The sequence below is a fragment of the Engystomops pustulosus genome, chromosome 1, assembly GCF_040894005.1.
Source record: "Engystomops pustulosus chromosome 1, aEngPut4.maternal, whole genome shotgun sequence".
Taxonomy (NCBI): domain Eukaryota; kingdom Metazoa; phylum Chordata; class Amphibia; order Anura; family Leptodactylidae; genus Engystomops; species Engystomops pustulosus.
Window position 1 is genome coordinate 266,653,142 of NC_092411.1, and position 26,439 is coordinate 266,679,580.

The 26,439-nt window shown below is 41.7% G+C and overlaps 1 protein-coding gene across 1 annotated transcript in view; it reads left to right on the forward strand.

Annotated features, from left to right (window-relative positions):
- NSG1 (neuronal vesicle trafficking associated 1) overlaps nucleotides 1-26,439 on the forward strand; it is a 53,351-nt gene that overhangs the window by 11,327 nt on the left and 15,585 nt on the right. Inside the window, exon 4 of the mRNA XM_072126093.1 lies at nucleotides 23,574-23,684. Within this exon, the coding sequence (XP_071982194.1) occupies nucleotides 23,574-23,684 (111 nt within the window). The remainder of the gene's footprint in view (nucleotides 1-23,573; nucleotides 23,685-26,439) is intronic.

Sequence of the window (26,439 nt, forward strand, 5' to 3'; positions counted from 1 at the left end):
AGCGCGTTCTGATGCTTTTCAGCGCAGCAGCGCCACCTGGTGGACAGCAGAGGAACTACCTTAATAAATCCCGGCCGGACCCGAATCCAGCGCAGAGAACGCGCCGCTGGATCGCGAATGGACCAGGTAAGTAAATCTGCCCCAATGTATCAAGTTTTTGTGAAGTACAACAATATCATATCTGCATTTGCAAATTTTTGCTAATTCAAACTTGAAAAGTGTGGGCTCCATATGTATCAGTCCCCGGTACTCTGATGTCCCTAAATAAATTCAATGTCCACTTCTTGTCTCACTTGTCTCATTACAACCACAGTTTTGTGAAGGTCTCGGAGGACTGTTATAGAGCATCAGTGAACCAACAGCATCATGACAACCAAAGAGCCCACCAGTACAGCTCAGGGATGACGTTGGGGGAAGTGTATTGCAGGGTTGGGTTTAAAAAAAAAGCCCCAATCACACAGCAGGGTTCAGTCCTCAGTAAATAGAAGGAGTATGGCACAAGTACTAACCTACCAAGGCCCTACACCTTAACTGACCCCCCCACACATGGAGAAGCAGCCAAGACACCCAGGGTCACTCTGGAGTAGCTACAGTGATTGGGAGCTCAAGAGGTGTGAATACTTTTGCAACCCTCTGTAAATTGTCACCTTCTGTAGACAGAATTGTCTTTCCAAATTATGTCCAACCAACCGAATTTACCCCTGGTGAACTCCAATCACTGGACGATCGTGTAGATCGATGGGGGGGGGGGCATAAAGGGGGAGATTTATAATACACCGCTGCTAGGTGCGTCAGCGTATGCTGTAATTCCCACCTCCCTCCCCCGCCAGATCTATCTGGAGGCTCCATTTGAGAAAGGCTTCTGATAGAGGAGCTGAAACGTTGCACCATGGGAATAAAGTAACCAACCTCTTGTGCCGCCATTTTTCTTGATTGTTTATAGAGAATTGATTAGTTCCTGAAAGGGCACCAACTTCTAGTGACTGGTGAAGCTGATAGAACTAGAAAAAACTATCTCTATCTATACAACAAAATTGATCCCACCAGTATATGAGCAATGGGGGCTCCACCAAGGTTTAATCAGTACTTTGCAGTATAAACATAAAAACATATAAACAATGTAAACATAAAAATGGCAGCACTTCAAATAGAATTATCCAAAAAGGAGGGTTACTTTAGTCCAACGTTTAACCTCCTTATCAGAACTTCTTAATAGAGAAAGCTGAAATGTTGTACGATTGAATAAAATACTGTATATACAGGCAGTCCCCGGGTTACATACAAGATAGGGTCTGTAGGTTTGTTCTAAAGTTGAGTTTGTATGTAAGTCGGAACTGTATATTTTATCATTGTAATCCCAGCCATAACTTTTTTGGTCTCTGTGACAATTGGGTTTTAAAAATGTTGGATTGTCATAAGAACCAGGAGTAACAATAAATCTTCATTACAGACACCTGTGATAACTGTTACAGCTGATTATTGTAGCCTAGGACTAAAGTACAATAAATTACCAATATCCACAGGTCCGTTTGTAACTAGGGGTTGTATGTAAGTCGAGGGGACCGCCTGTACTCAAGTATAAGTCGACCCGAGTATAAGCTGAGTTCCCTAATTTTGCCACACAAAAACCTGGGAAGACTTATTGACTTGAGTATAATCCTAGGGTGGGAAATGCATTGGTCACAGCCTTCCACAATAATCAAATGCCCCATGCAGCCAGACCCCCCTACTAATGAAATGCCCCATGCAGCCAGCCCTCCCCCACTGATGAAATGCCCCATGAAGCCAGCCCCCGTACTGATGAAATTACCTATGCAGTTAGCCTCCCCCTACTGTTTAAAAATGCCCCATGCAGCCAGACCCCATACTGATGTAATGTCCCATGCAGCCTGCCCCCATACTGATGAAATGCCCCATGCAGCCTGCCCCCATACTGATGAAATGCCCCATGCAGCCTGCCCCCATACTGATGAAATGCCCCATGCAGCCTGCCCCCATACTGATGAAATGCCCCATGCAGCCAGCCCCCATACTGATGAAATGCCCCATGCAGCCTGCCCCATACTGATGAAATGCCCCATGCAGCCTGCCCCATACTGATGAAATGCCCCATGCAGCCTGCTCCATACTGATGAAATGCCCCATGCAGCCTGCTCCATACTGATGAAATGCCCCATGCAGCCTGCTCCATACTGATGAAATGCCCCATGCAGCAAGCTCCTCTACTGATGAAATGCTGCATTCAACCTGCCCCCCTACTGATAAAATGCCCCATGCAGCCAGCCCCTCTACTGAGGAAATGCCCCATGCAGCCAGCCCAGCCCCTCTGCTGATGAAATGCTCCCTGCAGCCTGCCCCCTATTGATGAAATGCTCCCTGCAGCCTGTCACCTTCTGATGTAATGCCCCATGCAGCCAGCCTCCCCCCACCCCTCTGCTGAAATGCCCTGCATCCCCTCGGCGTATAAAAAAATAACATTACATAATAATTACATACTCACCTTTCGGCGCTCCCCGATGCTCCGTGCGGCTCTTCTCTTTCCTTGTAACAGCGAGCAGAGACGTGTCCATGCGCACACTATGACATCATTAGCAGTGACACCACCGTATCATAGTGAGCGCCGGCCGGCAGAGTGCATGGACGCGTCTCCGCCCACTGCTACACACAAAGAGAAGAGGCAAGAGGAGCCGTGCGGAGCATCAGGGACCACCGGTAGCTGAGTATGTAAGTTTCTTTTTTTATACACTAGTTGGTGTTGGTGTACAGTAACCTTTACTTTTGGATCATTCTGTTTGGAGAGCTGCCATTTTTTATGCCTATCTATCTATATAGCTCTATCTATCTAGCAGTCTCCTGTCTTCTGGTTTTTCCTTCCAGTATCCAGGTCATCGGCGCACCAGCAGGGCGCATACGTCAGGCCCCGTTAATAAGACTATTTGTGGCATCAGCTAATAGACTTTTCCTGGAAAATGACACTTTTGATCGGAGGCCTCCGGACATCTGTGTCACTTGATTTCTGTTTGTGCATTTGTCAGAATCGCACAAGTCGCTGCGCTAAGGATTCCTGCTATTGATTTACAGAGGAGGAAAAGAAATCACCGGCAAAGACCGGCAATTCTTATGTCAGCCGGGAAATTACTTCTCTAGTGTTCTCCTCATCCATAGCTTATCAGGTCAGGGGTTCATGTGCTGATGACCACAATCTTTTGTTCCCATTTATTTGCCTGGTTGGTGTATTGACACATAGTTAAAAACACTTCCCCCTCGATTATTAAATTATGAAATGATTAAAACATCCTGTATGATGCACAATACCACATAGACTCTCTGCAGTTATTAATATAATATAATATTCTATGATAATCATACAGATTCCTGTTACACCGTTCTGCTCAGCCTCCCTGACTGGATACTTACGTGTGTGGACACAGATCAGTTTAGAACTAAATCCCATTCAATGTTGTCTATAACTTTGGTAGACCACACTCCCCTTATTCAGCTTTCCATTCAGCGCCTGACAGTAGTGGATTATAATATGGGAGTTTTGGACGGCCGCCCAGGGCCCATCTCCACCACCAACTACTCTCCAGTATCATAATACTTCAAGATAAGGAAAAGTGTCATCGACTTCACTGTATTGCTACTCTTATCCTGCACATTTGTATACAAATTACTGCTGATGTAGTATTGTAGTCTGTATGTATGGGCACAGCATAGTACTTCTGCTTTTACCATACATATATGTGCACTGTACTACTACAACTATTATTATCCTGTATATGTAGGCACAGCACCACATTACTACTCTTACCCAGCATTTACATAAACTGCACAGTACTACTACTTGTATCCTGTATATATGGGCACAGCACAGTACTACTACTCCTATGCTGTATAAATAGGCACAGCACAGTACTACTACTCCTATCCTGTATATATGGGCACAGCACAGTACTACTACTTGTATCCTGTATATATGGGCACAGTACAGTACTACTACTTGTATCCTGTATATATGGGCACAGCACAGTACTACTACTCCTATCCTGTATATATGGGCACAGCACCGTACTACTACTCCTATCCTGTATATATGGACACAGCACAGTACTACAACTCCTATCCTGTATATATGGGCACAGCACAGTACTACAACTCCTATCCTGTATGTATGGGCACAGCACAGTACTACTACTCCTATCCTGTATATATGGGCACAGCACAGTACTACTACTCCTATCCTGTATATATGGGCACAACGCAGTACTACTACTCATATCCTGTATATATGGGCACAGCACAGTACTACTACTCCTATCCTGTATATATGGGCACAACACAGTACTACTACTCATATCCTGTATTTATGGGCACAGCACAGTACTACTACTCCTATCCTGTATATATGGGCACAACACAGTACTACTACTCCTATTCTGTATATATAGGCACAGCACAGTATTACTACTCCTATCCTGTATATATGGGCACAGCACAATACTACTACTACTATCATGTATATATGGGCACAGCACAGTACTACTACTCCTATTCTGTATGTACTACTTCAGCACAGCACAGTAGTACAATTAATCTGCATATGTGGCATAGCATAGTATTGTTCTCATCCTATATGTATACATGGGCTTAGTTCTATTGTTCTTATCCTGCATATATAGGCACTACACAAACCTACTGTTATAAATCTGCTTATTTGACACATAAAAATCCAGTTTGTGCTTTAAATATGTGTAAAATGTTTTTACAGTGTTTTTACCACTGTAAATTTTCATACAGTGCAGGACTTGTGCCACTGTTAGGCTACATTCACACTGCCGTTGCGCGGTGTACCGTAGCACGGCGGGCACACGGCAGCGCAGGGAGAGGAGGTGACGCTGCTCACCCCCGCCCCTCTCCATAGGGATACATGGTGCACGGCGCCGTAATATGGGAAAAGATAGGACATGTCCTATCTTTTCACGGGGTACGGAGCAGTATGTTGCAGCATGTGTGCTGCACCGCATCGCTCCCGTAGGGCGCCGTGAGCCCATTGCCGTCTATGGGGGACATATATCGGCCGTATATACATCCCCCATGCGGCAGTGTGAATGTAGCCTAAATCCGTTCCTGTTCCTATTCCTGGCCGTGTTTGTGACTCGGCAGTCGGCTCCAACACGGGGCAGTAGAAACCGGGTCCGTTAGCCCATAGCAAGATGTGTTGCCTGTTGCAACAATGGCGAGCATGTGACCAATACAACGTTTGTGTGCTTCTAGCCGGTGCCCAGAGGTGAGGATTCAAGGGTAGAACAAGAACTGCAGGGATCGGCACTAACATAAAATAATCATTTAGACTAATAATACAATTTGCCATTTGTTTGGACCTAATGATGTTCTTAGTTTGAACTCTTCCCCCCGTGTTGTCTCTTTGGGATTATTCAGCATCCTGTGTTGCTATGATGTGCTGCTAGGTAACAGGAGCATCACACGCAGGGTATTGTAAGATTTTGTATCTTGGGAGCTGACGAGATCAGCCGTGGGCTCAATCCTCTCAGGCTAATCACTAAGAATGGAGGAAATTATTTGCAGGAGCTTTAACAATCTGCGCAATGTACCGGTTATAATGTAGGAATCATTACGGGATTGGAGTGAAGTGTAGCCAGCGCTTTCTTCACTTGGGGCACAATTCAGATTTTTGCCCTAGATCTATATCAGGGTGGCTTTTTGTTCTCCATTTTGAACAAAGCACTGGAGACACCTTACAGTTGGGTGGCCCATAGGATTGTTAGGATTTTTAGGGGTGCGCTTAGGGAAGTAGGACTCAACTATGGAAGGTGGATAGAGCCAGAGTAGTCATGAAGGGTATCCACCTTCCATAGTTGAGTCCTACTTCCCTAAGCGCACCCCTAAATACAGTGGTCTATTCATCTCTACTGGTTTCTCTTCAGGAAGCCTTTGGGTGATCTAGTCAACCTTTGGAACTTCTCAAGACAAGGGGAGATTGGTCAATGACTCTGCAACGAGAGGTCCCAGGGTGTGGGTCAATCATGAGTCTTGGAAGTCTATCAAGGATTTGTTTAGTGGGCCACTGGTAAGTTAGTGTTTGCCCATAATACTGTCCTGAGTGCTGGTGACCAACCCAGACCACATCATATGTCCAAATATATAGGATCTTGGAAGACACGAGTGACAACGATGTAGTAATACATATAGTCAACCAGGGAAAGAGTAACTGTCCTGCTTTGGCTTCACCATATGAAGGCCTACCAGGCACATGTGGTTGGTGAATTGATCCTCTTGTCTTCTGTGAGATGCTATATGTGGTGATCTTGTATCTTGGGTGGGTAGTGTTGTCCATCTCTAGTCATAGCGGAGTTGGCGGAGCCCACGATTCTATTACGAGCCTACAACTGGCGTCACATGAAAGTAAAGAGTCAATATATGGAAGGCCGATGCTATCTCCGACCGTATCCATTGTTATAATTCCTTTTCCCAGCTGAGGAAACCATGAATAATAGATGGTGCTTCATAAATATGGTAATTAAAAGGGGTGTCGTCTGGCGCTACCTCCTGGGTCCTCGCTAATTGAGAATCATCATGTTCGCTGCTGCTGTTGTTGATTTCAAGAGACCTGAAGGATGTTTTTGTTACAAAGGCAAATATTTAGTGTAATTAAATGATGCGCCCGCCATTAACTACATATCTGTATTGTTAGAGAACGTGCCGGCGCTAACCAAACCCACCTCCTTACCCCGCGTCTGAAATGTTACCAAAGTAATTCTAATTCCATATAGTGGTGATGATCCAGTCCCAGAGATGTGGGATCGGTACAAATCTACATGGGTGATGATTATATATATGTAGCTGTCGTACAAAGAATAGACCCTGTGATCGGATTAGAAGGGGCAAATAAGCCTGCCATGGGCCCTGGGCTGTAAGAATATTATAGCACTTACAAGTCTGGAATCACTTCCTACATATGGGACTAGAATCAGCTTCTGGGGGGAATGGAGGATGTGTCCCTTCTGATTGCTTTTGGAGGACCTGCAAAGTTCCTAAAATGGCTCTTGTGTCTGTTTCTTCTGGTTTGGGGTGGCCATGGACTCCCTTAATAGCTTGATCCTCGGGCTACTGCCCACCCCACCTATATTGTAATCCACTATGCTGATTAGTCATTTTGAGTGTTCGACGTTAGGCAAAGAATCTCCTCGGGTTGGAAGATCTTTGGTGACCGGGGTAAATCTATTCCATGCTTCTCAAGCCAATGGTGTAGACAACAGTAGACCCTCTGTGTCTCCAAAGAGCTGTCATCATGAGTAGGAAGACTTGGCAATGTAGGTAGTCACCCATGGAGATGGGGCACGCACCTTATGAATTCACTCAGCGTTTAAACTTTAGGGTGAAAGAAGGTGAATATGATCCAACCAACTGGCCAACTGGCTAATCTTGACTCGAATTAACATGTTCCTAGAACCAATTCTTAGAGTGCAACACTCTAAGAAGCAGAACTTAGAACTACACTCTAGGGTGGTCCATCATCCATTCTGCACTGAATTTCCCTACAGCTTTGTGTGACAGCCATAAGCCTGACCAAAAAAACCCCACTTTTTGAATGTTTTTGAAGGCAGGCATTGTTAGAAGAGACTAATACAGCACAAACTTATCAAAAGCACCTGTAAAAGTCCAGGTTTTCGTGCGAAACTTACATACATACGTGACATACACTCATAGAGGTGTATTCTGGACTTGCAGCTGCCCTCTCTTCGACAGAAGCAAAGGCAATGCAATACGTGGTATGACATGATTTGCAACAGGAACAAAACATGTGGATTTTTTGCATAGAAAAGGAGTTACCCTTAAAATTTGGACTGTTTGTAAAAAAAATTTAGACTATTTTGAGCGGTATAAGGTAACACTCTTATAGATCTGGCAAAATAAGGTCCAAATACACCAAATTTCCCAAAAGACGCTTGAAGCCCAGTACATAGATAAGGACTGACCTACCTACAGTTCTTGGTAGGAGGTGGGAGGACAGGCGTTCAGTGTGTATAATGAGCAGATTCTCTGTGGCGGAAATCAATAGCTGTTTATGGATCTGTCAATATGATTGATGTGACAATCAATGCACATAGTCCCTGGTGAGGGTCACTCCATACCATCTGCCATTCTCCACTATTCCTTTGTGTAAACCCAGGTGCCCGTGTAATGCCAGTTGAGTAGGTAGCTTCTGGTTCTTGAAGCTTCTTGATATCATTTGCTTTGTCTCCTACATAGACTGTGGACTTGTTATGGCTTCCTGCTTTCAGTAATGGCTTCTTCTTGCCCCTCTTCCATAAAGGGCAGATTTGTGGAGGACACTACTTATATTTGGGCTCTCCTCTCCCACCTGAGCTGGGGATCTCTGCAGCTCCTCCGGGGTGATCCTGGGTCTCTTGGCTGCTTCTCCTTGTCTACACTGTCAGTTTAGGTGGACACTATGTTCTGGTTGGTTAGCATTTGTGCCTCCTTCCAGTTACTGATGATGAGCAGTGCTCTGTGAGATGTTCAGAGCCGGAGCAATGTTTTTTAAACCTAAATCTGCAATACGCTTTTCCATAACTTCATCCCTGGGCCGCTCTGGTGTGTTCATTGGTTTCCATGATGGCGTTTGTTCACTAACGTTCTCTAACAAACCTTTGATCCCTTCACAAAACAGCTGTAGTTATAGTGAGAATGGATAACATAGAGGTATTAGTATTAGGTATACTAATTAGGTAATAATGCTGTAGGTAAGTGGACACACTGGATTTTATTAGGGGTATGCATATTTACGCACACTACAATTTTCAGCTTTTGAATGTGCAAAAATTTGCAAAAGCACAAATGATTTTCTTTACATTTTGTGTTTCATTTTGTGTTCACATTTTGTATCAGGGGAGCACCAGCCATGAGACGACTTGAGCCTCTTGCCTCAGACATCACCTGCAGCAAGATGGGGGGGCAGCATCAAGGATGCAGTCACCTGTACAAAGCAGGACCAGACACTTAAAAATAGTGTCTCTTCACACCTGATGTCATCATGGATGTGATACGCAGCATGGAGAAACCACTTGTTAAAAATCTGTGTTATATAACTACTGGATGGGGTGGAGAGGGGTGCAGTTCTATAGCCTGCTCAGGCAGAAGAGAGTTTAGGTTCCCTCCTATGCTATATCAAATAAAATATCAATAGATTACATTTAACTTTGTGGCTGTAACATTTGAAATGAGGATAAGTTTAAGGGGTGTGAATACTTCTGCAATCTACTGTTTCTATGTAACAGAACTGCAAGGCAATGAGATGGAGCCTTCCATGTGACCCCCTGACATCACTGAGCCGTGTTTTCTGCTGAATTCACACTCTTGAGTTGATCAGACTATGAAATGTCTTCTTGCAGAAGTGATAAGTGCTCTTCATGCCAGAAGCAAGACAGCGACCATCTGCTGAGAGCCCGCAATCATTTGTACCAGGAGAAAGGGCGACCTTATTCCCGCTCTTGTTTTTGGCAGTGAGGGTATAAAAGCCGAGGTGCCCATACACTGTCATTAGATGTTGGCAGAATAGTTATTCAGCCGACTGGTCCCCCCAAGACATCTGTACAGTCAGTCCAGGTTATTCAGATATAGTTGAGACGCCACTGATAGGCGCAGTGTCCTAAGAACAAAATTATTCTCTATCTATCTAATATCTATCTATTTCATATATATCTAACTAACTACCTATCTATCCATCTATCTCATATCTATCTATCTCATATCTATCTATCTATCTATCTATCTCATATCTATCTATCTATCTATCTATCTCATATCTATCTATCTATCTATCTATCTATCTATCTATCTATCTATCTATCCATCTATCTATCTCATATCTATCTATCTATCTATCTATCTATCTCATATCTATCTATCTATCTATCTATCTATCTATCTATCTATCTATCTCATATCTATCTATCTATCTATCTATCTCATATCTATCTATCTATATCTATCTATCTCATATCTCATATCTATTTATCTCATATCTATCTCATATCTATCTATCTATCTCATATCTATCTATCTATCTATCTATCTATCTATCTATCTATCTATCTATCTATCTCATATCTATCTATCTCATATCTATCTATCTATCTATCTATCTATCTATCTATCTATCTATCTATCTCCTATCTATCTCATATCTATCTATCTATCATCTATCTATATATCTATCTATCTATCTATCTATCTATCTATCTATCTATCTATCCCATATCTATCTATCTCGTATCTATCCCATATCTATCTATCTAATATCTATCTATATATCTATCTATCTATCTATCTATCTCGTATCTATCCCATATCTATCTATCTAATATCTATCTATCTATCTATCTCCTATCTATCTCATATCTATCTATCTCCTATCTATCTATCTATCTCATATATATCATCTATCTATATATCTATCTATCTATCCCATATCTATCTATCTATCTATCTATCTATCTATCTATCTATCTAAACAAATGACGAAAAAGGCAGCACAAAAATAGGTGAAAAAACGGTGGTTTAATCCATAAAAGACGACGTTTCGGCTTGTGAGCCTTTCTCAAGTGAGGTTACAAAGGCAAGTGAACATATATATACTCTATCTGTACAATACAATGATTAATACAGAATACAGAATAAAGTGCATAATCAGCGAAGTGCAGTGCTTACTCACAGTACATTCAAAAGTGCATAATTACAGTATATTATAGGAGTATATAGATACTCAATAAGTGTTATGAAAGTGAAAAACTATACATAAACCTCTTAACAAGGTAATTAATATATATAAAGTGCAGGTGCTATTTAAAAACATTACCGGGACATGGGTAGGCATACTTCCAAGCATGGGTCCGTCAAACACGGTTTGTAAACAGTAATACTGCGCATGCTCGCACTATCAGATCGAGGATGGCAATCAGTTACGCAGGCGCACAACTCTGAAAGGAAGTCAAAGCTTCCATTGAGGGTGTGGGAAACCAGCCACCCGATGTGGACATGCGCATATGCTAGAGTACAACGAGGTGCGCCATTTTATTTAAGGGCAACCAGCCAGTAAAGCGTGTGACAGGTAAGTATATACTAGAGTCAGAAAACCAGCCTGATCGAAGGGTAGAGGTGTAAACCCAATGATGGGAAACACTCCCTCACCCCCTGGAATGTATGTGGGATGACGATCCAGCAAATGGACGCGACACCCACACAGTCCAGTATAACCGCAACAGGGGAATCCTAGCATCACATGAATATATAGATAAAAGAGCATACCTACACGCAAAGATTAAAAAGAGTTCGACATAATATTGTAACTGTGCCCTAATTATAGTGCGAGTATGTACAAAGAAAAAACAATCATTTCAGTACAACGAATGGTTTCGCCATCCCGTCCCGGACATGTAGCATATGAACTTCTTCCACAAGGAGTAGAGTTCTATGGGAAAAAAAGAACAAATGTAAGTAAAAGGAGTATATCGAATTATTCTAATGAATTCCTCAGAATATATACGAAGGAGGAATAAAGAATCAAGAAAGAAGCATGTTGATGGGGGGACAGCCTTGGATAAAACATATACAATGTATAGTAAACAAACAATATGAGTTATGTCTAACGAGTCATATTTAAATCACATTTAATTTGAAGTCTACATTGAGACCGTGAGGTTTAAGGCTTTTTAGTTTATGAATCCACTTAAGTTCTTTGATCTTAAGGAGGCGTTCACGATCACCACCTCTCCTCAGAGAGGGTACATGGTCAATGATCCTAAACTTTAATTGTCCCTCAGTGTGTCCCATCTCCAAGAAATGTTTGGATACTGGTAAGTCTTTAACCCCTTTGCGTATCGTGTAACGATGTTGGTTAAGTCTCGTTTTTAGATCAAGTGTGGTTTCCCCCACATACAACAGCTGACACGGACAAGATAATAAGTAAATCACATGATCACTGTTGCAAGTAAGGTAATGTCTAATGTCATAAGAAATGCCTCTATGTTCAAATGTATTCCCTTTGATCATATGGGAGCAATTGACACACGATAAGCATGGAAAACATCCCTTTCTAACTGTTCCAAATAAACCTCGCTGTGTAGTGCGTTGTCTGGAGCCTACATCGGCTCTCACCATTTTATCCCTCAAATTGCTACCACGTCTATACGAAAACAGTGGTGGGCATTGGAATTCAGGAATGTCAGAAAAGGTGTGTGACAGGATACACCAGTGTCGACGTACAATTTCAGCGATATCATTACTCCTATTGTTGTATGTGGAAATGAATGGAATCCTACTTATAGTTTTTTTAGACCGGGATTTAGAAAGGGCTTCTTGTCTAGTGATAGATAGGGCTCTAGATTTATTCTGTTCGATCACTTTAGGTGGATAACCTCTGTTTCGAAATTTTTTTGCCATCATATCAAAGTCTGCATCTTTGTCTTTTGCATCACTCGTAATCCTAGTTATACGTAAAAACTGACTGAAAGGTAAGTTTTTGATCATGGACCTCGGGTGTCCACTCTCATAACGCAATAAATTATTCCTGTCTGTAGGTTTGACATGAATATTGGTGGAGAGATGACCATTTCTCAGTTGTACATTAACATCCAGGAACTGTAAATTAAATTTGGATTTAACCATGGTAAACTGTAAACTATGATCCACTGAATTCAAAAAATCAAGAAAAAGGTCTAATTCCAAATCGGATCCTGTCCAGATGAGGAAGACGTCGTCGATGTATCGCCACCACCTCAATACTTGAGAGAAGTGGTGGGACCCATAGACGACGTCTTCCTCAAAGTGTCGCATCGTAATGTTGGCATATGTGGGTGCCATATTGGCACCCATAGCCACTCCTCTTAACTGCAAAAAAAATTCATCCTCAAATAAAAAATAATTGTTAGTGAGTACTAAATCAAGTAAAGTGATAACAAGATCCTTAGTTTGCGGTGATAAATCTGAATTTTCCATTACAATACTGATGGCATTCATCCCTCTCTTATGTGTAATGGATGTGTATAACGAGACAATGTCAAATGACACCAGAGTATACTCTTTTGAACTGTCCAATGTAAGAGCTTTAAGTTTGACTAGAAAATCAGCTGTATCCTTGATATATGAATCTGCTGCTGTTGCGAAATTTTGTAAGATTCTATCCAAAAAAGTGGACACATTAGAAAAAATAGAGCCCGAGCCGGCCACAATCGGTCGCCCAGGAGGACATTCTAAATTTTTATGTATCTTTGGAAGAACATACAGTACAGGTACCGTGGGATGTTCAATGATAAGAAATTTATAGGCGTCTTCATCTATCAAATTTGACAGCAATGCATTATCAAGGATAACTTTAAGACGTTTGGCAAGTTGGAATTTAGGGTCACCCGCAATTCTCTTATAAACAGTAGTGTCAGACAGTTGACGTCGAATTTCGGCTAAGTACGAGCTGGTATCCATGACGACGACCGCACCCCCTTTGTCAGCGGGTTTAATTGTGAGGTCGCCGTCATGGGCCAGCTCGTCAATTGCCAGGACTTCAGCCCTAGTGATATTAGGATGAGGGATGGAACTGTTAGTATGTGTGTCACGAAGTTTATCAAGATCACGTTTTATCACTGATATAAAAGTTTCAATGGCTGGCACAGGTATAGGGGGTAAAAATGTGCTCTTATTTGATAACCCCAGATTTTTTAAACATAATTCAGCAGAATCTGTTTGTTGTAACATTCGATTATGAAAAAAATGTTTCAATTTGATTGATCTAAAAAAAGAAAATAGATCAGACTCAACTTGAAACCAGTCAGGATTCATATTCATACAGAATGACAGTCCTTTTGACAAAACGGAGTGTTGTGCATAAGTCAAAGTTTTAGACGAAATATTTACCACTAAAGTCTTTTCCGTGTCCTCATCGGTTGTCCCTTGGATTTCCCTTTGTCTTTTGAGGTATCGCCTATGTTTGCGTCCACCTCTCCACCGTCGTCTCGATTTCTGTTGTTCAGTTGAGAATTTTTCTCTAAAAAAGCGGCAGCAGAGGAAGTTGCAGACGTGGTAGATATCGAATCCTTGGCGTTATTAGATGGTTGTTCTCCCTTCTGAAATGGTCGTCGTCGTCGTTTGGTGTTATCCTGTTGTCCATCTTGCCAGCTATATACATGGCCCGATTTATAATCATCCGCATCACGTTGCCATTTGGTGCGTTTAGTGGCCTCCAGGTCTACACGTAATCTTTGGGTTCTTGAGTCCACAGATTCAAAGAAACTGTGGGTCTCATCCTCGGTTAGTTGGCTTAATAGGGTGTCTTTAATATCCATAATTAGATTTTTAACTGATGTAATTTCTTTGTTTAGAAATTCTATGTTCAACAGCAATAGATCCATCGAATATTTATTGGATATAGAAGCAAACTTAGCACAAAAGATTGGATCTCTTGTCATCAGGTTTGGTTGTACATGAGAGCGCATACCACGTGGAATTCTGTGAACTTTATAGTATTCTCCCAGCGTTAACATGTGAAGTTGTAAAGTGACCAATTTCTTTGATTCTGCTTCAAACTTTCTCTTCAGTTCCAATGTAGTAGGAGTTGTTAGAAAAGCTGTATCACCCTCCAAGGTCTGCAAAATTCTTGTTTCATCCTCCTCAGTATATGTAAACATATGGGTAAGATCCACCGTGGTTTCCATTATGTAAACAAATAATAAAGTCCAACCAAAAGTTGACAGAAAAAAATAGATAGGCAAAATTGATTGAAAAAAAGAAAGTCCAGGTTCCGCTGTGCAAAGCTCTCAAGCCACAAATAGAAAAAGAAAAAATTCAAGCAGCATAGCGATTGTAAAAGAATGATAAAGCAAACAAATAAATACTTGTGCAAAGCCGTAATGGGTCCTGGCCAAGGGAAGGGCCCTCCAATAAACAAATGACGAAAAAGGCAGCACAAAAATAGGTGAAAAAACGGTGGTTTAATCCATAAAAGACGACGTTTCGGCTTGTGAGCCTTTCTCAAGTGAGGTTACAAAGGCAAGTGAACATATATATACTCTATCTGTACAATACAATGATTAATACAGAATACAGAATAAAGTGCATAATCAGCGAAGTGCAGTGCTTACTCACAGTACATTCAAAAGTGCATAATTACAGTATATTATAGGAGTATATAGATACTCAATAAGTGTTATGAAAGTGAAAAACTATACATAAACCTCTTAACAAGGTAATTAATATATATAAAGTGCAGGTGCTATTTAAAAACATTACCGGGACATGGGTAGGCATACTTCCAAGCATGGGTCCGTCAAACACGGTTTGTAAACAGTAATACTGCGCATGCTCGCACTATCAGATCGAGGATGGCAATCAGTTACGCAGGCGCACAACTCTGAAAGGAAGTCAAAGCTTCCATTGAGGGTGTGGGAAACCAGCCACCCGATGTGGACATGCGCATATGCTAGAGTACAACGAGGTGCGCCATTTTATTTAAGGGCAACCAGCCAGTAAAGCGTGTGACAATATGGCACCCACATATGCCAACATTACGATGCGACACTTTGAGGAAGACGTCGTCTATGGGTCCCACCACTTCTCTCAAGTATTGAGGTGGTGGCGATACATCGACGACGTCTTCCTCATCTGGACAGGATCCGATTTGGAATTAGACCTTTTTCTTGATTTTTTGAATTCAGTGGATCATAGTTTACAGTTTACCATGGTTAAATCCAAATTTAATTTACAGTTCCTGGATGTTAATGTACAACTGAGAAATGGTCATCTCTCCACCAATATTCATGTCAAACCTACAGACAGGAATAATTTATTGCGTTATGAGAGTGGACACCCGAGGTCCATGATCAAAAACTTACCTTTCAGTCAGTTTTTACGTATAACTAGGATTACGAGTGATGCAAAAGACAAAGATGCAGACTTTGATATGATGGCAAAAAAATTTCGAAACAGAGGTTATCCACCTAAAGTGATCGAACAGAATAAATCTAGAGCCCTATCTATCACTAGACAAGAAGCCCTTTCTAAATCCCGGTCTAAAAAAACTATAAGTAGGATTCCATTCATTTCCACATACAACAATAGGAGTAATGATATCGCTGAAATTGTACGTCGACACTGGTGTATCCTGTCACACACCTTTTCTGACATTCCTGAATTCCAATGCCCACCACTGTTTTCGTATAGACGTGGTAGCAATTTGAGGGATAAAATGGTGAGAGCCGATGTAGGCTCCAGACAACGCACTACACAGCGAGGTTTATTTGGAACAGTTAGAAAGGGATGTTTTCCATGCTTATCGTGTGTCAATTGCTCCCATATGATCAAAGGGAATACATTTGAACATAGAGGCATTTCTTATGACATTAGACATTACCTTACTTGCAACAGTGATCATGTGATTTACTTATTATCTTGTCCGTGTCAGCTGTTGTATGTGGGGGAAACCACACTTGATCTAAAAACGAGACTTAACCAACATCGTTACACGATACGCAAAGGGGTTAAAGACTTACCAGTATCCAAACATTTCTTGGAGATGGGACACACTGAGGGACAATTAAAGTTTAGGATCATTGACCATGTACCCTCTCTGAGGAGAGGTGGTGATCGTGAACGCCTCCTTAAGATCAAAGAACTTAAGTGGATTCATAAACTAAAAAGCCTTAAACCTCACGGTCTCAATGTAGACTTCAAATTAAATGTGATTTAAATATGACTCGTTAGACATAACTCATATTGTTTGTTTACTATACATTGTATATGTTTTATCCAAGGCTGTCCCCCCATCAACATGCTTCTTTCTTGATTCTTTATTCCTCCTTCGTATATATTCTGAGGAATTCATTAGAATAATTCGATATACTCCTTTTACTTACATTTGTTCTTTTTTTCCCATAGAACTCTACTCCTTGTGGAAGAAGTTCATATGCTACATGTCCGGGACGGGATGGCGAAACCATTCGTTGTACTGAAATGATTGTTTTTTCTTTGTACATACTCGCACTATAATTAGGGCACAGTTACAATATTATGTCGAACTCTTTTTAATCTTTGCGTGTAGGTATGCTCTTTTATCTATATATTCATGTGATGCTAGGATTCCCCTGTTGCGGTTATACTGGACTGTGTGGGTGTCGCGTCCATTTGCTGGATCGTCATCCCACATACATTCCAGGGGGTGAGGGAGTGTTTCCCATCATTGGGTTTACACCTCTACCCTTCGATCAGGCTGGTTTTCTGACTCTAGTATATACTTACCTGTCACACGCTTTACTGGCTGGTTGCCCTTAAATAAAATGGCGCACCTCGTTGTACTCTAGCATATGCGCATGTCCACATCGGGTGGCTGGTTTCCCACACCCTCAATGGAAGCTTTGACTTCCTTTCAGAGTTGTGCGCCTGCGTAACTGATTGCCATCCTCGATCTGATAGTGCGAGCATGCGCAGTATTACTGTTTACAAACCGTGTTTGACGGACCCATGCTTGGAAGTATGCCTACCCATGTCCCGGTAATGTTTTTAAATAGCACCTGCACTTTATATATATTAATTACCTTGTTAAGAGGTTTATGTATAGTTTTTCACTTTCATAACACTTATTGAGTATCTATATACTCCTATAATATACTGTAATTATGCACTTTTGAATGTACTGTGAGTAAGCACTGCACTTCGCTGATTATGCACTTTATTCTGTATTCTGTATTAATCATTGTATTGTACAGATAGAGTATATATATGTTCACTTGCCTTTGTAACCTCACTTGAGAAAGGCTCACAAGCCGAAACGTCGTCTTTTATGGATTAAACCACCGTTTTTTCACCTATTTTTGTGCTGCCTTTTTCGTCATTTGTTTATTGGAGGGCCCTTCCCTTGGCCAGGACCCATTACGGCTTTGCACAAGTATTTATTTGTTTGCTTTATCATTCTTTTACAATCGCTATGCTGCTTGAATTTTTTCTTTTTCTATCTATCTATCTATCTATCTATCTCATATCTATCTATCTATCTCATATCTATCTATCTCATATCTATCTATCTCATATCTATCTCATATCTATCTCATATCTATCTCATATCTATCTTCTATCTATCTATCTCATATCAATCTATCTATACAGATTAAAAGTAAAAATAGCAGCACTCCAAAAAAGGTTTTGAACAAAATCAGGTGGACTGTCACAGTTGCCTTTAAGCTCCTATCACCCACCTTTGTCAAGCCAGTACTGCTGTGGATATGTCTTGTCTATCTACCTCATACCTTTTTATCTGTCACCTATTTATCTAAATGTATCTATACCTATTCTATCTATCTATCTAACTTCAGTCTATCTATCTCTCTATCTCTCTATCATCTATCTATCTATCTGGATTCTGTATTATGTGGATTTAGATGATACTGGTCACTATAATCCTGACTGTGATGATAATGTGATGTCTATTGAAAAGTGATCTCTACAGAACATGAAGTATTGTTGTATTTCGGGCTGGGTTACCTTCTGATTTCACATTGCCCTCCATTGTGTGGATGGAGTACATGATCATCTTTGGGAGAAGGATTGGGGTTTTTTGGGGCCTTTGTGGTTTATAGGCAATACTACGGTGCCCATTAAGCTACACAAAAAATTCTGAAGAAAAACATTGAATTGCAATAAGACGTAAGCTGAGAGTTTCTATAATAAATATCTTAGGAAGAGCTGACATGTCCCAGACATAGTGACAGTCTTTGTGAGCTTCCATAGTGTGGCTGAGGGCTGGTGACAATTGGATGATGTGGGATTAATAAAACCAATAGCCGAAGAAGATAAATGATATTAATAAAATCTTGGCTCCGAACTCCGGGGAAATGGCTTCGTGTAATATCCACCGAACAGCTCCTCTTCCCGATGCTCCCCAGCTCCATGGGATCTGTCACTTACTAGAGCGCTCCTCTTGGACACATTGGGGGAGATTTATCAGAAGTGTCTGAGGTAAAACTGTTCTAGTTGCCCATGAAAACCAATCAGCACCTAGCATTAAAGGGGTTTTCCTATGAAGAAAAGTTAGGCCCTATCCACGGATCGCGGAAACTAGGGTTCTGTCGGCAATCTCCTTCATCACCATAGAAATTAATGGAGCAGAACAGTCATGTGTGCCATCTGTCAATCAGACCCCTCGTTTTCTCGATCTGCGGGGGTCTCAGCCTAACGTTTCCTTGTGGGAAAACCCCTTTAATTTTATAAACTGCTGTGGGAAAATGAAAGCTGAGCTCTGATTGGTTTCCATGAGCAACTACACTCACCGGCCACTTTATTAGGTACACCATGCTAGTAACGGGTTGGACCCCCTTTTGCCTTCAGAACTGCCTCAATTCTTCGTGGCATAGATTCAACAAGGTGCTGGAAGCTCCTCAGAGATTTTGGTCCATATTGACATGATGGCATCACACAGTTGCCGCAGATTTGTCGGCTGCACATCCATGATGCGAATCTCCCGTTCCACCACATCCCAAAGATGCTCTATTGGATTGAGATCTGGTGACTGTGGAGGCCATTTGAGTCCAGTGACCTCATTGTCTTGTTCAGGAAAAACCAGTCTGAGATGATTCCAGCTTTATGACCTGGCGCATTATCCTGCTGAAAGTAGCCATCAGATGTTACAGGGTACATTGTGCTCATAAAGGGATGGACATGGTCAGCAACAATACTCAGGTAGGCTGTGGCATTGCAACGATGCTCAATTGGTACCAAGGGGCCCAAAGAGTGCCAAGAAAATATTCCCCACACCATGACACCACCACCACCAGCCTGAACCGTTGATACAAGGCAGGATGGATCCATGCTTTCATGTTGTTGACGCCAAATTCTGACCCTACCATCCGAATGTCGTAGCAGAAATCGAGACTCATCAGTCCAGGCAACGTTTTTCCAATCTTCTACTGTCCAATTTCGATGAGCTTGTGCAAATTGTAGCCTCAGTTTCCTGTTCTTTGCTGAAAGGAGTGGCACCCGGTGTGGTCTTCTGCTGCTGTAGCCCATCTGCCTCAAAGTTGGACGTACTGTGCCTTCAGAGATGCTCTTCTGCCTACCTTGGTTGTAACGGGTGGCGATTTGAGTCACTGTTGCCTTTCTATCAGCTCGAACCAGTCTGCCCATTCTCCTCTGACCTCTGGCATCCACAAGGCATTTCCGCCCACAGAACTGCCGCTCACTGGATGTTTTTTCTTTTTCGGACCATTCTCTGTAAACCCTAGAGATGGTTGTGCGTTAAAATCCCAGTAGATCAGCAGTTTCTGAAATACTCAGACCAGCCCTTCTGGCACCAACAACCATGCCACGTTCACAGGCCTCAGATCACCTTTCTTCCCCATACTGATGCTCGGTGTGAACTGCAGGAGATTGTCTTGACCATGTCTACATGCCTAAATGCACTGAGTTGCCGCCATGTGATTGGCTGATTAGAAATTAAGTGTTAACGAGCAGTTGGACAGGTGTACCTAATAAAGTGGCCGGTGAGTGTAGAACAGTTCTGCTCTCAGACACTTCTCATAAACTTCCCCCATTTTATTTTTTTTAGAACCATGTAACCAGAAGTCAGGTCCTGCTAACTAGAAATAAAAGCGAGGTCATGAAGTATTGACCTCTTCCTACTGATCAGATGTGATGCAGCCCTGTGGATGATGGGTCACTTGCTGAGAACTTTAGTATTGTATTGGCTTAAAGGTCTCGTCTTTAATTTAATTAATTTAATGCAAATCCTGTCCATAACAACTAGAGAAAGAATAGGCCCCCAATATCAGATGGTTGGGGATGCAACACTCCACATTTTGGCTGATAAAAATAAAATATTCTAGCAGGAATCAGACAGCTCCATTCTCTGTGTAGTGTTCAAACCAGGTTACTGCAGATATGTTCTAATTTATTTAAAAAATGGGAACTAAGACGTTGTGTCTCGGTTTTACCACTACAAAGAGAACGGAGATGTTCATGTTATATTCTGCGGGGTTGGTAAGTGTTGTACCCTCACGGATCAAAAGCACATAAATATTACAGCTAAAATTGAGGTACTAAAATAAAAAAAGTTATACTCATTTGTAACTAATAAGTCACCAACTTTGATAGTTCGGAAATTTCTTATCTTCTACACTTCCTAGTGTTGTCGAATACAAACAGGAAGTTGTCGGGTTGCTCAGCCAATCACTGATCACAGCACTGACCTTACATGGTGATTGGCTGAGCAGCTACTTCCTGCATATTGAAAGAGTTGGGGATAAGTAGGAAAAAAAAATTCAAAGTTAGTGTTAAATATATTCTTAGTTTTACTTTAGCCTCTTTGATTTGTAATATCAGTGTAGAAAATAATTAACCGAAGAAATGTCAGCGCTACTTTGGAGCATTATTTAGGGACTGTACTATTATGTGTTTATTGTATATAAAAATTAGGTACATTAGAACTGTATGTTACTATTCATTTACACTCACTATATATTATTCATAGAATTATTCAGAATATTCATAAATAAGGTTAGAAAAGACATCAGTCTCTGAAGTCCAAGATGGCCATCAAGGTCTATGTTTAGATAATACTTAAAAAATAAAGAGGTTGTTCAATCATTTGTCACCACACCGTTGATACCGGCTTTTATGGAAATAGTTTGTTGGCCATCCTGCAAATGGGCCACTTTAGCTACCCTATGGATTTGCCAATTAATCTGGATTTGCCAAGTAATTGAATTTATTTACCCATAATGCACCCCATACAATTACTTTGGCCCTGGATATAAGGAGGTGGGCGGGGACATAGTAGTGAAATGAAAGCTCTTCTCGAAGACTGATAGTTTCAAAATCAGTAGGTTGAACCAGGAGGAGCTAGATTGTGACCCACATTCTCCAAGAAAACTCTAAAATATATCACAATGTATAGAAATGACTGGTAGTTCTGTAGTGTATATAGCCTGTGTGTTGTATGGCGTGTGTAGCCTTGGTTTTTGGCAAGGTACAACCATCTCCTCCATCTTCATAGCTTCCTATATAGAGAGGAAATCTCCACTTCCATTGAGCACTGAAATTATATGTACTTAATATTCATCCACATCTTCACACGTCCCATTATACAATAATAAATGTTAATAGGAAAGCAGAAATAACGTGCGGTAATTACTTGTCGTAAATACATTCATTTTATGGCCGGCGCGAGGAGTTTACATAATTATAACTAGATTTTCCTATTAATGGCAATATGTAATGTCTACCGCTGTTTACAGACGAAATGAGGGATGATAATGACCAGAAGAACAAATGTGTTCACCATAGGAACATGACTATGAAGGAACCGTAAGGATCTGATAACATTGGGTTTGCTCCAGGGAATGTTCCTCAAATGTTTCCATACTTAGAGACCATTTTAGGAATATCTTCTTCCATAGATCCTACATATCTTAGCTTAGGAACACCTGTGTGGGTGGATACCCTCGGGGTCATGTGCCGGTAGACAGAAGAGTAAGTGTTGGGGTGCGGTTGGCCTTTTGTTGAAGACTACTTCTTATCTCTTGTTGCATGGAGGATCTATTATGAGGAGATTGTTACATGACTCATTGTAACCCTAGGACAGTGATGGCAAACCTTTTAGACATCGAGTGCCCAAACAACAACCGAAACCCACGTATTTTTCGCAAAGTGCCAATGCGACAATTTAAGCAGTAAATTGTATAGGCACCCGAGGACACCGATACAGTAGAAAGAAGGAGAAGGCATTTGGATTATCATTGTAGTTTCCTTCTAGGGTCCTGGGCTGCCTGGGACTGCAAGAGGCCTTGAGTCCTGTCTGGCAAACTCTACCCTGGGGTGATGGCATGGGTGCCCATAAAGAGGACTCTGAGTGCCACCTCTGGCACCCGTGCCATAGGTTCGCCACCACTGCCCTAGGAGGTTTTGGTTAGCATCTTACTGACTAGAAGGTGTTGAGCTCCAGAAACATTAGTTGAAAAGATTGGTACAATAGTGGCAGGTCATACAGTTACTTGGTGACCCTTGGAAAGAAGTTGGTGTCTCCATATGTTCTGGAAGCAAAAAAATTCGTAAATGTTCCAAAGTAAAGAAGAAATCGGATGAAGGTCCACTTGTTGGGGATGGTTATTTTTGCTATGGAGCGCTTCATTTCTAAAGTAATCCCTAATACTTTAGTGCTGGATTCTACTTCTGGTTCCTCTCGATACATAGATAAGACTAATAAGCCTTTGGGTCACTGCAGGGTCAAGAAGATCCAAGAACTAGAAACTGGTGAGGGAGTGAGGTTTTGGAATGGGAGCTGCCAAGGGACCTAGTTTGTCCCTTTGCCAGATTTTCCAGAATAACTATATAACTAGGTAAAGGGGTTCAGGAATCTGTGAAACATGGAGAACAACCTCTATACAAGCTGTAATCTGTGTATAATCCCTATTGTTGTCAATTATTCTCTTGAAATGAAATGTGTGTGTTTGTTCTCCTACCAGATGGGACATGTCTAAGTAATGCCGAGTCTCACAAATGTCTCCTTTTCTTATTTACAGGTCACCGTCCTCGTCCTCTTTGCCTTGGCGTTTCTGGCGTGCGTCGTATTTTTAGTAGTCTACAAGGTGTACAAGTATGATCACGCCTGTCCTGAGGGATTTGTGCTCAAGGTAAGACAAGCGAAAGCAGCCTATTCTTATGTAAACATCAAGCAGAACTTCTGAGCAGAACCAGGGCAAAGTATCAAAAAGTTACAGAGCTAGAAGAATCTTGTAGAGGTCTTCTGTCCGTTCACGACACAGTTCTTTATCAAGGTGAAGGCCATCATGACACCAGTGTATAGTACAAGGAGCATCCACAATAAGTGCTCTAGATGATTTAACTCTACAGCCAAACATCCCTCTACAAGAGTGTACCTAGAGCCTCATGGGACAAACTTTTGGCTTTGGGTCCCTCACACCACCCATGTGCTCAGCACCAGGAGTCAGGTTCATTGCCAAAATTAGGCCCCTTTCAAAAAATCTTTCTGTATTTTGGAAACATTTTGGAAATCATGAATACATGTTTTCTATCAAGACAGCTTAGATACAGCAGCTCAAAGACTAATGTTGCTTCTATGCCCAGCATAGGCCCCATAAGATATCTCTTCCATTCCCATAGACAATGTAATTTTGCATTGGGGTCAAGTTGCACCTGTGCCATCTTTATTATTTATAATGTAGAAACCCAGGTTCTACAAAGCAAACACATTCATTTCTGCATTTATGAATACTTTTCTGTGTAATGCTGAAGGTTTAGAGAAATATTAGGGGCTGTAAATGGGAATTAGTGATTGTCATGGCAAAAACATGAAGCAGGAGAAACCATTTGAGTGGCTGTTAAAATAAGATGACGAACCAGGATGGAGTTAGATGAAGACCCTCAACTCCATCTACACTTCTTGGTGTCACGTGGGCCTTGCCTGACACTGCTCTTCTTTTTTCTTGGTCTTCCTGGAAACTAAACCAAGAAAGGACGAGGAGACCTGGTAGCACTAGAGTTTTGCAATAGTTGGACCCAGAGACATAACTTTGTTGTAACCACCAAAATGGCGAATCTGACCCTATACCAGACATCACGGCATCGGCAGCCCTCAGGAAACTGATAATTCTCGAAGCCCCCTCAATATGATGAACTACGAGGTGAATGTAGAAGAGCGGGATATGAGTCAGACCCAGTGACCTGTATATTTAATATGAGCTTTCCGTCTGACCTTTTCATCTCTATCCAGTATGTCAGCCACAGCAGCGTAAGATGTGCATTGACTAATCGTCTCAAGGGCTCATTGCTAATATAGTTGGCTGACAGGACCAGGATCCTAAGTACCGGTGTAATGAAATCCTTGACACATCAGCCAAGGCTTAGGGGAGATGATCTGCTCTATTATCACCATTCTGATGAGATATTTCATATATAGCTCCTCTCATTAGATTCCTGTGAAAGGTTCATTAGATCTAATGGGGTCAATAGAATTTTATATACCATATGGCTCGGTGTTGAAGATCCAGTTTTTTTGTGGACTGTATGGCATCCTATATGTCCTTACATTAATTTTATCCTGACAGTTCTTAAACCCCTAAATATCCCCTATAAGGACAGTTATAAAGAGTGTCCAACACTTTGGAGGACCCACAATATTCACCCATTAAGTGGACAGACTATTGATTAAAATGTGGAAGCTGCAGTCCTTCTTTTCACCTGTGGGGGCAGTGCAGGTACATTGGACATTGCTGAGAGTCTATAGATTCTCTTGTGGCTTCATAACAATTGGATCTAATGCCTTTAAAGGAACACTGCAGTCAATGGTAATTCATTGAATAGTAGATGGTGCAGGGGCTGAAGGGAGGAGCAGGACTCATTCTCATTGTATTCCTAGATGCTTGTTAGAACTTAGAGTCCTGCTCCTCCCTTCAGTCCCTATACCTTGCAGGGTATAATTCAGTGAATCAGCTTTGACTGGAGTGTTCCTTTAAATCTGTGTTCAGCACCATGGACAACATGTGTCATAGCTGTGCTTCACAGGGGACGTTCCCGGTTGATGTAACTTTTTGTGTTCGGAACTTTTGAACCACCAGAGGTATTTCAAATCTGACTATGGCAATCAATTCCTGGGACAATTCTGATAAATTCCCATTGGAAAACCTTCCTCTTGATTCAATATGGCGACTATCAAGATAGCTGCCATGTTCCAGAAATATCCTCACAGCTAGGTCCCTTTACCCATTACTTGCTGGGGTATCAGTTATGTAATGTTACCTTTAGTTTCTAAAATAAAAGGGTGATCCTGGGTGATCTGGGATTGTTTGTTAGAAAGTGATGGAAATGTGTCGCCTGTTCCGTCAATATAAGCCATAACCAGGCTCTGAGGTGCAGTCGGAGGGCTAGGTGCACGCTTGGCTGCTGATGTAGGGAAATTTTTGGTATTAGTCTGGTCTTTGAAGTAGGGAGCAAAACCCTTAACTGTGATGGGTCAGTGGTGAGGCGCTCGCTCACTGAAGTCCTATCGATCTCCCGCTTGTTTCCAGGCACTTGGTAATTGTCCTTTCTTGACTCACCGGCCCGAACTGTGTGCACAAAACATTGATGTCACTGGGTATTTGCTGACCTGTAAAGCTTTGCCAGAAAGAGTATTCTTCAAGTTTGAGAAGTACTTTGTGTTCTGCGGTAAGACTAATATGACCACCCCAGGCGCCATTGTATTGTGAGTCACTCGGTCGGGAAGAAAGGAAACCTCAAGTGCACATTTTATTAGGTGGAGAATAACACAGCATGTCCTAGAAATTAGCTCAAAGCCAAGTCTAAATTACACCTGGATATGAAAACGATATCACGATGTACCGGACCCGACGCTAATAGAGAAATCAGCCCTCACTCCAGTTACTTAAT